Here is a 14,247-nt window from a genome sequence, read left to right as displayed (position 1 = left end):
AGCACTTTCAAAACAGTGTCTACAATTCTAACTTCAATTTACCATTTCAAAGATAGAATGGTTCGGCGCCTGGGTGGCTCAGTGGATTAAGCATCTGCCTTCCGCTCAGGTCACGATCTCAGGGTCCTGGGATCAAGCCTCACTCGCCTCCGGCTCTCCGCTCAGCAGGGAGCCTGCTTCCTCCTCTGTCTCTGCCTGCCTCTCTGCCTGCTTGTGATCTCTGTCTGTCAAATAAATAAAATATTTAAAAAAAAAGGATAGAATGGCCTTAAATTATCTAGAAATGAGCCAGAAACAAAGTGTGTTTTAGCAACAATGAACTAAACTGAATTCCAAATTCTAAACTTTTATTTGGTTCCAATATATATACTTTCAAAGATAAGAAGTCAAATAAAGTCATAACTTAAGATGAACTGTCAAAAATAATATTTTTAAATTCTTGTAACTGTGATATGTAGTACTATACCTATTCTCTTTTGTGGGTCTGAGAATTGTTACTACCCACATTTCATTATTAGACTTTGGTAAAATCAGAACACTACATGAACTTTTACAGGCAAGTGCAAATTTATGTGCTAATGAGAAGTAACCCCATAAGTCTGCAAAAAAGACAATATTATAAATTATAAAGAGTAGTACTTAGTAAACTAGCCCTAATAAAATATACCTAGAGTATGTGTTTTATTCATTAATCTTATTCTTCCTATTGCTATTTCTTCTATCCCTTCACCAATTTTTTGTTGTTTCTTCCAAATGCCTGAATTTTTAAAAATTTAATTATAAGAGAATGGGTAAAAATGTAGGAAAGAAATTTTCTAAAGATTTAAATTTCTAAAGATTTTTAAATCTTCTTTTGAGATGTTTAGCATATTAATAATAAGTACACAGTTTAGTGAGTTTATACATGTTTGTGAGGTTCATGCCTATGTAAGCCCCATGTAGATCAAGATAAAAACTACTTCTAGAATTCTAAAAGGTCTGGAATGTTCCCTCTCTGTCAATATCTATCTTCCTATCTACCATCAGTTCTTCCTGGAACTGATATTTTTAATAAAGCAGTAATGCATTATTTTATTCAATAAATAAATGTATATGTTATAGCATATACAACTAATTTGTTATTTTTAATTTCTCTGTATTTTTATATAACTGTACCACAATTTGTTTATCCATTCTTCTGCTGATAAACACAATGAACAGGTTGTTGTACCATCTACACATTTAATAGTAGAATGAAAAAGTTCTAATTACTCCATATCATTACCCATACTTGTTAATATCAATACTTTTAATTTAAGCCAAGATAGTAAATGTGTGATATTATCTTACTGTGGTTTTAACTGGCATTTGCTGGACAGCTAGTCACGTTGAATACCTTTTCATATGTTGGCTTGCCATTTGGATTTCCTCATTTGTGAAGTAAGTATTAAAATCTGTTGCCTAGTATTGTTATTGATGTGTTATTTATTTTTTATTTCTTCCTGTATATTTGTAAGAGTTTTATATATTATACATATGAGTCCTTGCCAGATAGATGATAGAAGATAGATAGGTAGATAATCTTCTCTCAGTTTGTTTTACCCTTTCTATCACATAATTCTGTCTTCTGACAGTTTTTATTTTAAAGTAATCCGATCATTTTTTTCTTATACAGTTTTTTGGTTTTTTTCCACATGAATAGAAAGTTGCTATATAACTAAGGCATTGGCAAACTATGGCTCATGGACAAATCTGGTCAGTACTGTTTGGTACAGATCATGAGTTGAGTGTTTTTTGGTTTTGTCTTGTTTTGATTTTTTTCCTTAAAGAGTTGTGAAACAACTAAAACAGAGTATGTAACAGGGACTTTTTGTGATCTCCAAAATGTAAAATACTTGCTACCTGGCCATTTACAATAAAAACAAAAACAAAACAAAACAAAAAAACTCCTGCTAACCTTGGTCTAAAACTGTTTATTATAAAGATTCTCCTTTCTCAATTGAAATTCAGAGGTTTCTTTGTTGTAAAACAAGTGACCATACCCTGTGTTTAAATCCAGATTATTTATTTTGTGATATCAGTATATTCCTCTATTCTTTCGTTAATAAAATGATATTTTTTCCAGTTGTATTGATATATAGCTGACATCTATCAGTGTATAAGTTTAAGGTATACTGTATAATGGTTTGACTTACAGATTGTGAAATGATTACCACGATAAGTTTAGTTAGCATCTATCACCTCATATAGGTGAAATAAAGAGAAAAAAATAAAAAGACCAAAAATTTCCTGATAAGAATGTTTAGAATTTACTTTCTTGACATTCATTCATACATATCATACAGCACTGTTGCCTACAGTGTATATTATATATACTGTAAATTATATCTTTAGCTTTTATTTATCTTATCACTGAAGTTTGTACTTTTGCCACTTCTCTCCTACTCTCATCACCCTCAAACCCTTCCTCTATTAATCACAAATCTGATCTCTTTTTCTATGAATTTGGGGGTTGGTTCGTTTCGGTTACTACATATAAGTGAGATCCTATAGTATTTGTCTTTCTTTGTCTGACTTTATTTCACTTAGCATAACACCCTCAAGGTCCATCCATGTTGTTGGAAATGGTGAGATTTCCTCCTTTTTTCTGGCTGAATAATATCCCATTACACATATATATCACTATTTTTTTAATCCATTGATTGGTTTATGGACACTTAGTTCCATATCTTAACTATTATAAATAATGCTGCTATGAAAATGAGGGTGCTGATATCTTTTCAAGTTAGTGTTTTCATTTCCTTTGGATATATTCCCAGAAATGGAATTTCTGGATCACATGGTAGTTCTGTTTTTAATGTTTTGAGGATCCTTCATAATGTCCTCTATAGTGGCTGTACCACTTTATAATTCTGCCAACAATGAACAAGGGTTTCCTTTCCTCCATATCCTTCCCAGCATTTACTATCTTTGGTTTTTTTGATGATGACCATTCTAACAAGCATGAGGTGATATCTCCTTGTGGCCTTGACTTATATTTCCCTAATGACTAGTGCTATTGAACATTTTTTTCATGTACCTGTTGGCCATTTTTAATGTTTTCCTTGAAGATAAGTCTATTCAGATTCTTTGCTCATTCTTTAATCTCATTATTTGTTTTCTTGCTACTGAGCTGTAGGAGTTCCTTAAACATTTTGGGTATTAACCCTTTATCAGAAATATGATTTATAAATATTTTCTCCATTCCATAGGTTGACTTTAATTTGTTAATTTTGTTTTTATTTTTGCCGTACTATGTGGAAGCTTTTCAGTTTGATGTAGTCCCACTTGTTTATTTTTTTGTCACTTGTGCTTTTGGTGACATATCCCAGAAGTCACTGCAAAGATCAATGTTAAGGAGTGTTTTCCCTGTTTTCTTCTAGGAGCTTCACAGTTTCAGGTCTTACATTTAAATCTGTACTCCATTTTGAGTTAATTATTGTAAGTGGTAGGAAATAACAGTCCAATTTCATTCTTTTGCATGTAAATATCCAGTATTTTCAACATCATTTATTAAAGACTACCTGTCCCTAGACACCCATTATTTAAAAGCACTTTTTTCTGAAAGAAACCTATCCTTTTAAAAGCTCTGGCTGCTTTAAAATTTTTCTTGTTTATCTTTTATTTTCAGCTATTTGATTATGAAATTCCTGGAGGATTTCTCCTTCATGGAGTTTACGGAGATTTCTGAATCTTTGGATTTATGTGCTTCAGTTTTGGAAAACTATTGGCCATCATGTTTTTAAGTATGGATTCTGGTTCATTTTCTCTCTCTCTCTTAATCCTTCTGAGAATACAATTACATTTATGTTAAACCATTTGATTGTGTCCTACCATTTGATTTTTTTATTCACATTGTTCTTTGTTTTTGTTTTTTTCATTGTATTTTTCTCTATGTAGTACAAGTTGGATATATTTTATTGACTTTTATTTAAGACCACTAATTCTGTTTGCTATTTAACTTATGCAGCGAGTTCTTACTTTCAAAGCATCACACTCACAAATTCAATGATTCATATTTTAAATATATTTAAATCCTGTGTTAAAATTCTCCATCTCTCACCCATATTTTTTTTTAAAGATTTTATTTATTTATTTGACAGACAAGAGATTACAAGTAGGCAGAGAGGCAGGCAGACCGAGAGAGGAGGAAGCAGGCTCCCTGCTGAGCAGAGAGCCCCATGCGGGGCTCGATCCCAGAGAGCCCCATGCGGGGCTCGATCCCAGGACGCTGGGATCATGACCTGAGCTGAAGGCAGAGGCTTTAACCCACTGAGCCACCCAGGTGCCCTCACCCATATTTTTAAAATGTTTCTTACAATGGTTATTTAAAAGCCTATGTCTAAACTATTATCTATTGCTTCTATTCATAGTTTTCCCCTTAGTTACTGGTCACATTTGTTTTCTTTATGTGTCTTCTAATTTTTAAATGTATGCTGGATATGTCGTCCTAATAAATATAGAAATTGACCTTGGTATGATTTTCCTAAGAAGGTTAGCCTTTTCTTCTGCTAAAGAAATACAGTGAGGGACTAATCACCTCAGTTTGTGCAGAAACTAAATTGAGTCAGGGCTGGAGATAAGTTTTGTTAAGCTCAGTCCACACCTGATTTAAAATATTGGGGGGGGGGCAATGCCTATTATGTGTGTGTTTCAGCCTATTTTCCTTTTTTTTTTTTTTTAAGAATTTATTTATTTATTTGAGAGAGAGAAAGAGAAGCAGACTCCCAGCCAAGTGGAGAGCCCGCATGGGGCTCAATCCCATGACCCTGAGATCATTACCCAAGGCGTAGGCAGATTCTTAACTGATTGAAGCACCCAGGCACCCCATTAGGGTATCTTCTAATGCAAGTCCTTCCACAGGTTCTTCAAGACTGCAGACTTCCTTTCACTGCCCTTCTCAGCTACTCTCCCTGTTCAAGGGTGAGTGCTGTTCAAGCACTCAGTAAGTATTCCATAGGAAAAAATGGCTGTGTTTCAGGTTCCTCTAAATTCTAATACAGCTAGATTCTCTTTTTCTTAGAGGTCTCTGTCTCTCTGCATATTCAAATATAATCAGCTTGTGCCCAGCCCTACCAAACGCTCACAGGCAGAAAGTCTTCTCAAGATTCAGGTTTCTCATTTCTTTAAAAATATGAGTTTGGAAAATTAATTTAGATGTTATTTCCAACTTATTTAGTGGAATATATGACTTATTGTTATGTATTACATTTTACTTAGTAATGGAAGTCATCCATTTTTTATTGTAATTTACTATATTGTAGGCCTACTTGTAAATATTTTAAAACATTCATATATAATTGTGGCCAAATAAATCTTCTCTGAACTTCTCAGTGCCCTTGCAAAAAATTCTAATCCCCTGACACACAAAAAGTGTATATGCTATAGAGATAGAGAATATTTGCTTTTACTTCTGCCAAAAATATTTTATCTTCACATTCTAGAGAATTAGATCTATAGCCATTTGTCTAGTTAACTGATTTGATCCAAAAAGATAATAAAACTTCTCTTATCTCCCCAAGAGGGCCAAAGAGTCAGAGACCAGACAAGGTCCTAAATTAAGCCCATGGTGCCAGGAGTACTAGAACATTATTTCCCTTGGCATTTATATGTTAAAAAGGATTGAGTTCAGCATTTAGAGACATTATCTGTATTTATCTGGCCCTTGGAAAGACATATTTATATTCCTGAGGGTAAGGATAAGAACACAAGACCCTATCCATCCCATCTTAATGGAATTTTTTTTTTTTCTCTCCTTGCAAGAAAGAAGGAGGTTGCCTGTCTCCTATACAGATAGTTGGAGAAAATCCACTGTTCTCTGTTTATGAGGTTTATGAGATATCAGATGCTACCTGTATGAAAAAAGGTTGTTGCCTTTTATCATTGTGAGACTAAAGTATGAGGACCTATGTGGTGACATGTGGCTGTTGACCTGGATGTGAGCATCAGTTAAGTACTCTTTTCTTCTGACCCAATTCCTTAATTCAAGTGGGATAACATCTAAGAACCTTCATAATTCCTTGCAAAACAGTAGTACTACTTAAAGATTTCATATTTAATTAAACCAAAATATTAATTTTTATGTAAAATGAAAACTATTTTAGTGACTTGACTAATTTTTTCCTGAATGCACACGATGTTATTCACTCCCTCATTCAACAAGTATTGTTGAATATAAGCCATCATCCATAGCAAAAAAAATGTAAGAACACAAAATTGACATATGGGAAAAGTTAAACCATTAATATAGCTGATAAAACGTTTTCCTGTTGATTCTCGCTTTGAAAAAAAAATACTGATTCTTCATTTATAATTTGAAATAAGAGGAATAGAGAAAAACTATTACTATAATATAAATGACTATAATGATTTTTCTGCTGGACAAAATACCATTACTACAAACAATATTACAATGACTTAGGATAGGACTAACACAAATCAGGAAGTAGAGACTCAGATGATTTTAAAATACTCACTTCACAATAGAAAGTCAGTTGGAAAGAGTTACATACCCAGAATTTTTCTTTCTGTCCTCGTGCTCCTTTTAGTGTGCCCCATCTACAAATAATAATAAAAAAAAAAATACTCATGTGGTTAAAAATGTTTGATTTGTTCCTTGATAAAATATAAATTATTGTCAGAATTTTATCTTTTTTTTTTTTTTTCATTATGGCCCAATCTTGGCTTACTATGGAATTGTCATCATGGTCCTACAAAAATGTGCCTGTGAAGTTTTCTTTTTGACCATAGTGTTATTTACTTTCTCAGAATATATTTATTTATGTCCAAATGGCTTAAAATGAAATTTGTTTATCAAAGAAGATAAATTCTAGGGCAACTGAGGCATGGAGGTTTTAAAGTACTTAACAATGCCTCCCCTCTTTACATTAAGCCCTCTGTAACTCTACCCTATATGGTTTAAACTAAAAATCTCCAAGACTACCGATAACAATAATATAAATACAGATAACAATCATAGATAAAAGAATTTATGAGAAAATATGTATATGTATATATTATCTCAAAAAATGGATATGTGTCTAATGTGAGATTTCTGTTTACACATGTATGTATGTATGCAAACCAAATCTTTTACTCCTACAACTGGTTCATTTTCAATGTAGCATATAACAATCCATAAAGAATCCAAACTTAAAATATCTCGTGTTTTCTCTTGACTAAACCCAGTAAGGGAGATGTTAATAACATGTTCTATTTACTAATAAAATAACAAGCCTTGTCTAAGAACATAGAGTGGGAGATGTTGAGCCCAGACTCCAAATCCTATGTACTTCGTCATCTTATAAATATCCAGTCTCAAACTGCAGTGTGTCCTGAACAGCAACAGTTTTATGTAGAGAAAGCATAAGGACTACCATTTTCACATGCTGTGATGAATAGTGAGAAAACAATTCTGCCCACATATCACCCCACTAATCCCAATATCCCTCTGTATAACAAACATTCTTTGGGGGGGAGAAAAACATTACTGGAAGATATACAAATTCATTCAAATATTTTCAACATTTCCATTTGCTTGAAAGCTGTTCTTAGAAGGATATAGAATAAAATGATGGCACCACAGCACAGAGATATTGCTTAAAGAAGGCAGGTTTATGGTAGAGATCTTGGGGGCATTCAAGAAAATATATTAATCCATATAGATCCTTTGGCACAAAGGGGAGAGAAATAAAAGTTATTTCTGAAATAATAACAATGAAAAAGCAACATTTCTTTCTCTTTTTCCTGGTAGAGGCTAGGAGTTGTGATTGCAATGCTTCCCATCTCTCTCTTGGTTTTCTGCTACACACAGGAATAGTAGACTAGAAAACTTTAAGGTTTCAAATATTCTGGGCAGCTTAATGTGTAAGTTTGAGCAAGTTTAATTTTGAAAACCATTCTGTAGTTTTATAATTATATTTATATCCTTGTAACTTTTCTATAAAATACTATTATCACCATTGACAAAAATTACTGCTTAAAATAAGGGCCCCCAAATCTTCAAAGTCATTATGTACTTCAAGTAGTATGTCCTATTTAAAACCTTGAGTTGCTCATTTTCTACTCATTTATCATGACTTTTATAACAAGTTCAAAAAGCTTTTACCTCAATCAAATTTCCTTTCAGGTGGTCCAGCTACTAGTTACTTTAGCTGTTTATATAAAATACAAGAGCAGGGGCGTCTGGGTGGCTCAGTGGGTTAAAGCCTCTGCCTTCAGCTGGGGTCATGATCCCAGGGTCCTGGGATTGAGCCCCACATTGGGCTCTCTGCTCAGCAGGGAGCCTGCTTCCTCCTCTGTCTCTGCCTGCCTCTCTGCCTACTTGTGATCTCAGTCTATCAAATAAATGAATAAATCAATCTTAAAAAAATAAAATAAAATACAAGAGCAATCAGAAGTATCTAAGGAAACATTCAACTTAAAACAGGCAGGAGAGAAATCCTTTATCTGAGATTCCACCACATACTTGAGAAGTTCAGGGTAGTTTTGCTTGAGGCGCTAATGAGCCTCCTAAGAAAGAATGCCTAATCAAAAAAGAGTATCCAGACAGGACAAGTTTGATCCAGCAACTAAACTGAGGTCAAAAGACAGGAGGAGCAACTGAGAGGATAGTTCTCTGTTACTCACATCTATCCACACTGGACTTAGCTAAGTTTAGACCTTCGGAAAAGGCCAGACTTGTAATATAAACCCCACAGAGCTACTTCTCTAAAAACTGTATATTGTATAAAACCCATTAATGACACTCAAATGGAGAGTAATGCCAAGTTTCTTCCTCTTTTGTAAGATCTTTCTAACTTCTTGGGTTCCAGCTCACTGAGGAAGGTGCATGGGAAGATGAAGGAGAATTGAACAGAGAGAACAGAAAAGACAAACAAGGAAAATAAACCAGGAGTTGATTATTGCATTTACTGTTAAGTCCTTTTCAGATACTCCTAGGTACTCTCAGAAATACTGAGACACTGTTTGGGGGCATGAAGATCCACAATCGCATACAAGGTCCAGATTTAGCAAAACAATGACTATACATAATTCTATTACCAACAGATCAGAGACTAAATTTAAGGAAACAGAACATTTTCTCACAAAGGAGAAGAGACTTCAGAATGTAGCCATTTGTCTTATTCTTGTATTAGCAAATAAATTAAAAGTAAAATAAACTAATTTGAAGACATCTAAGAAATACAAACTATCATTTTTACCATTGTACAATTTTTTCATATGCTCCATACATTTTGATAGGATTATCTAAATAATATTTTCAATTATACAATAGACAGCAATAATACTTATTTTGTGAATCTATCAACTTTTTAGAGTTGCTCTAAGTTTCAGGAAACAGCACTGTTCATTGTAACTTTAAGATGCCTTTATGAAAGCACATATCTAACCTAGAGAGAATGGCAGCATTCAGATTATTACAAATACTCTCAAAGTGGACAGAAAAACAAAACAAGTCTTCAAATAGAGGTGAGAGAGGAAAAAGAAAATAAGTCCACTGAGGTTGAGAGTTTCAAAGGCTTGCATGTTTGTGAAAGAAAATTATAAACAAAGAATACTAACCTTGACACGAAATTCAGATAAAAAGAAGGTATCACACCTCACCAAGGAAACTATTGTTCAGTTCCCTATGTTATAGCCTCTATGTCAGATGACAGGCAAGGTCCATTAATCACAGGATCTAATGTTGGCACTGCAAATTTCCTTTATCTTTTTTCACCTGTATCATTTTTAGACAGTTTCTATGATGGTAATCAGCCAATGGAGTCACAGTGGGGTATTGCAGAGAAATAAACCTGTGGGTTGTTTTCTCAATATCCCATGCTTTCTGAGAGACTGGGAAAAAATCACTTTATTGTAGGTGATTTTCCACTGGCATCATAGTAAATTCATGTAATTAAAACCTTTATCCAAGCAAAAACAGTTTAACTGGTACAAAACAAGAAGATACTTAAAGATACTTAAATTGCTCACTTATGGGAGAGAGTTCCTCTTTATCTATGAAAGGCATATATATATATATATATATATATATATATATATTCCTAAAGTACTAGACTTTGACTTGCCTTTTTACCAGTAGGCTGAAAATTCTAGAAACAGGTATGTATTTTCACAAATATCCTCTTGTAAATCAATGGCTGTCCTTGGGGACATAAGGATCTTCATTACATTCATATATACTCTAAACATAACTATTTACACTTTTTTTTCACTCACTTATACATCTTCATTTTAAGGACTATTTGTAAACATTTCTTTAGCTAGACCAGGACCATAACCGTATTCTGCTGAGATTGTTTCCTTAACCCTGCTAATTTGAAACAAATGATACAACAGGATCACAAGTTTGAAATACCTTGATAGTGGCCTTTCTTACTTCAAGAAATTCTACTTCATATGAACTTTATATTGTTCTTTTGAATTTTTTTCTGCCTCATTAAGTTAAATTGTTTCAATTTTTAAGATATATTAATACTTATTTTATCTCAAAATTTCATGACACCTGGGAAAATGCTGGTATTGGAAATATCTGGGCAACTCTCATACCACATTCCCTGAGGAGGCCTGAGTCTATGTTTACATCTCTCACTTCAAGCATGTGATCATTTAAGCTCTTCCTTCTGGACTGGTCTCATATGCCCTCTTTTAGGTAGTTCTGGAAATACTACTCTTTTGCATAACATCAATAGTCTTTCTGGAGAGACCATCAATTCAGTAGGGTAAAGCATCAAAACCCATTCAAGGATGATACAACATTTTGTATTGCTAAGGTTATGAATATCTTGATGGATGTCCTCTGTAAAAAGGATGCTGTTCTTTTCAGATAACTGTGCTAATCAATACTAGAATTATGAAAAGCATATTTTAAACTATTTCTAGATACCAAAATTATTAGAACCGAGCAACTACTTTGCACAGGATTTTAAATCGTAAGTGCTACTGTTGTTTCTCCCTTAGTTTTGGTTAATTTTGTGCTGGAGGTGCATATATTCAGTAGCAGTCATATTAGATATAGTAAATAAGAGACAACTGAACATATGACTTTCTTTAGGTTATCTTTATATTCCCCTAAATATCTCTTTTTAAAAAAGAAAAAAGCACAGAATTTCTGTGTAATTCATCCACTTATTTCAGCCTTTATTCAGAAAACTGTTGTTTAGTGCAAAGAAGATAACTTTTGCCTTCAAGAAGCTGACAATTTAATGAGAATGATTAAAGTGTTTAAATTATTCAAGACCCATTAATACTTCTTTTCTCTTAAAATTTAGTGATACCTGGGAAAAAGCAGTTTTTGAAAATCTGGGCAGCAACTGCACCACATTCCCTGAGGATGCCTGAGAATGGATAGTTTGCTGTATTGAGTGAGAAATACATCTAATGGGAGTGAAATGAAAAATAAACAAGTATAAAAATAATCAGAAGCCCCCAAGAAATCATTTGAATCCACAATTGCTACATTTATAAAAGCAAGTTTTAAAAATTTTTATGGGTTACAGACAAATAAATTAACTGTCTGCAGAGCGCAAAGATGACTTCCTTCACAGAATTAAGTAGAAATTTTTAGGGTACAAATGAAAGTGTAGAATTTTAAGCACAATAAGTAAGTGCAAAATCACAAGAGAGCTGGTGAAACTTCATCTTATTCTAAGCCCATTCTAAGACCAGTACTTGGTCCTGTGGTATTCGAGAACAGTGAAGGGAGTAGCAGGAAATCAAGTTAGAAAAGCAGATTGAGATCAGGCCATAAAGAGCACTCATAGCCACCAGACTTGGCACTTTGAAAGTTGGTGATAAAGAGTCATTCAAATATGGTAATGCCATGATCCAGATAGTCTTTCAGAGAGAAAACTCAGGTGTTAGAATGAGAAAGAGATTCCAGGGGAAGGAGATTAAAAGCATGAGATAAATGTTAGTCATCAAAGCAAAAAAAATAATGTAATTCTGAATAAGAATGTAAGACCCAGAAAGGAAATCTTGTTTATTCTTTTAATACCTCTATCTCCAACACCTAGAATAGTGACTAAGACATTCACAGTCAACCCTAAACATATTTGTTGAGCAAATGAATTGAACTCTACTGGCAGCAAGCGAGTTGAATGAATAGGAGGACACAGATTTGAGAGCTAGTTTGGAGATAAAATTGATGGAGGGTATTACGTTAAGTGAAATAAGTTGGTCAGAGAAAGACAAATACCATACGATTTCACTCATATGTGGAATTTAAGAAACAAAACAAGTGATCATAGGCAAAAAAAAAGAGGGAAACCAAGAAACAGACTCTTAACTATGGAGAAGAGACTAATGGTTAGCAGAGGGGTCGTGGGGGGGATGGGTGAAACAGGTGATGGAGATGAAGGAGCACACTTGCTGGTGATGAGCACTGGGTGATGTATGGAAGTGTTGAATCACTAAATTATATACCTGTAAATAATATTACACTGTATGTTAACTAACTGGAATTTTAATTAAAACCCTTTTAAAAAACGTGATGGAATTTGTTGGCCAAGTAGAAAGGGAGAAAAAAGAATCAAGGTTAACTCTAGGATTTTAAGGTTGAAAGATTAGGTTCCTACAAGGTGGTGTTATTTGTAGTGCACCTCACATTACTCAGAAATATGTTCCTGATGATCAGGTTGATGTGTTATTGCCTAAGACTGTAATTACAGAGTGGCTTCATCTACTCTTGAGCTCTCTCTACTGAGAATGGTTCCGTGTATTAACCTTTAAATTCATTACTTTTCAAGGTTTCTGACAGGTAAAATACTGTAAGAACCAAGGAAAGCTGATTATTAAAAGAAACTGTGAAAGAGCCTTTCTACAGATTGAGGAATTCCTCTGTGAAGAGAATAATTATCTCCTAACTCACATGTCAAGATCACATTTGCTTAAGAATCAAGTTCTTTAAAGCATATCTCACATTCATCTAAGAATCTGGAGTTACAAAGAGGGGAAAAAAGTTTTATTTTGTATCGATGGTAAGTGTAATATACTGGTGCAGAATCATCTAGACCATAATTTTTCAATGTGCCTGACAATTTGCCACTTCTGGGATCCCGGTATGTATCCAATAGACTAATGATGGGAATTCAAACTCATGTTTTCTGGGCACACCAATTCTGTATTAGTGAATATAAATCCACACAGATAAAAAATTAAGTTTATCAACAGTGGACATGTAAAGAAATCTTGTGCAGTACAGCCTACTAGAACAGGAAATTTAGGAGGAAAACAGGGAACCAATATATAAGAGCCTGATGTGGAACTGCAGCCCTTACTAAGGAAATGAAAGTCAGATAGGATATAGGTATAAAGAAACGACCAGATGAGCCTCAAGCCGATAAAAGTGATAGGAGTACTCTGGATATAGGATTTTGCTTTTAAAGGTGAGATTGCTGATAGACTCTCAGCTCCCTTTACACAAAGATTTAAAAGATTAGTGCAGCAAGAATGAGGCAAAGATAAGCAGGCTTTTGTTGCCTTATGAATGTTCTCCCAGAGACACTCAGTCAACTTCATTCAAAAAGTGCTCAGGCCTAGTGAGTGTGGCAGTGTTGAATAGTATAGAGAGCTCTAGAAGCTGCTAATTAAGACTAGATCAAAGATAAAAGAAAAGAGACTGCAGGGGAAAGCAAAATAAAATGAGGGCATTCCCCATCTCCCTTCATTTTCCACTGAAGCAAAATGTAAATCAAGTCAGGTTTTACTCAGCTTAAGATCAGGTACTCTTATTGATATGTTCTGCCAAGGGACTACCAATTTTGTCATAGTTTGGAGAAGCTATGAAGATTTGTGAAAGATCAATTTTTTTGTGTGTAGGAAAATGTCAAAAATGACTATGTGCACTCCTAATATTAATTACTCATCCAACCAACACAATTTACTGAGTTGCTGATATATATTGCTTATCCTACCCCACCCTAATATTTCAGAAAACAAAAATATTGTAAGTATAATACCACATGGAATTTGACCTATAATAAGAAGTATGGAAGAAAATGACAAAACAGTTGTGCCCAGGTATGCTCTGGTCAGAATGATCGGCTGTGGAACTGAGAAAATGAACCCTCTGCATTTGCTATATTGACAGAATATATGTTAAGATATTCATAATCACGTGAAATGTACTTGGGAGAAGGAGTACAAGATCAAAAATTTCCATCGTCACCAATGACAATTAACTAGGGTGGTATCTTTTGGGGGGGAGGGGGTAATTTAATTTAATTT

General features: G+C 34.0%; 1 protein-coding gene across 1 annotated transcript in view; it reads right to left on the bottom strand.

Annotated features, from left to right (window-relative positions):
* Positions 1–14,247, bottom strand: part of TINAG (tubulointerstitial nephritis antigen) — a gene marked incomplete at its 5' end in the record, with an annotated part of 88,109 nt that overhangs the window by 9,487 nt on the left and 64,375 nt on the right. Inside the window, one exon of the mRNA XM_080806408.1 lies at positions 6,531–6,576. Within this exon, the coding sequence (XP_080662534.1) occupies positions 6,531–6,576 (46 nt within the window). The remainder of the gene's footprint in view (positions 1–6,530; positions 6,577–14,247) is intronic.

The sequence above is a fragment of the Martes martes genome (genome assembly GCF_963455335.1).
Source record: "Martes martes genome assembly, chromosome: 6".
NCBI classification, from domain to species: domain Eukaryota; kingdom Metazoa; phylum Chordata; class Mammalia; order Carnivora; family Mustelidae; genus Martes; species Martes martes.
The sequence above is the reverse complement of the archived record's forward strand: the minus strand, read 5'-3'. Positions and strand labels throughout refer to the sequence as shown.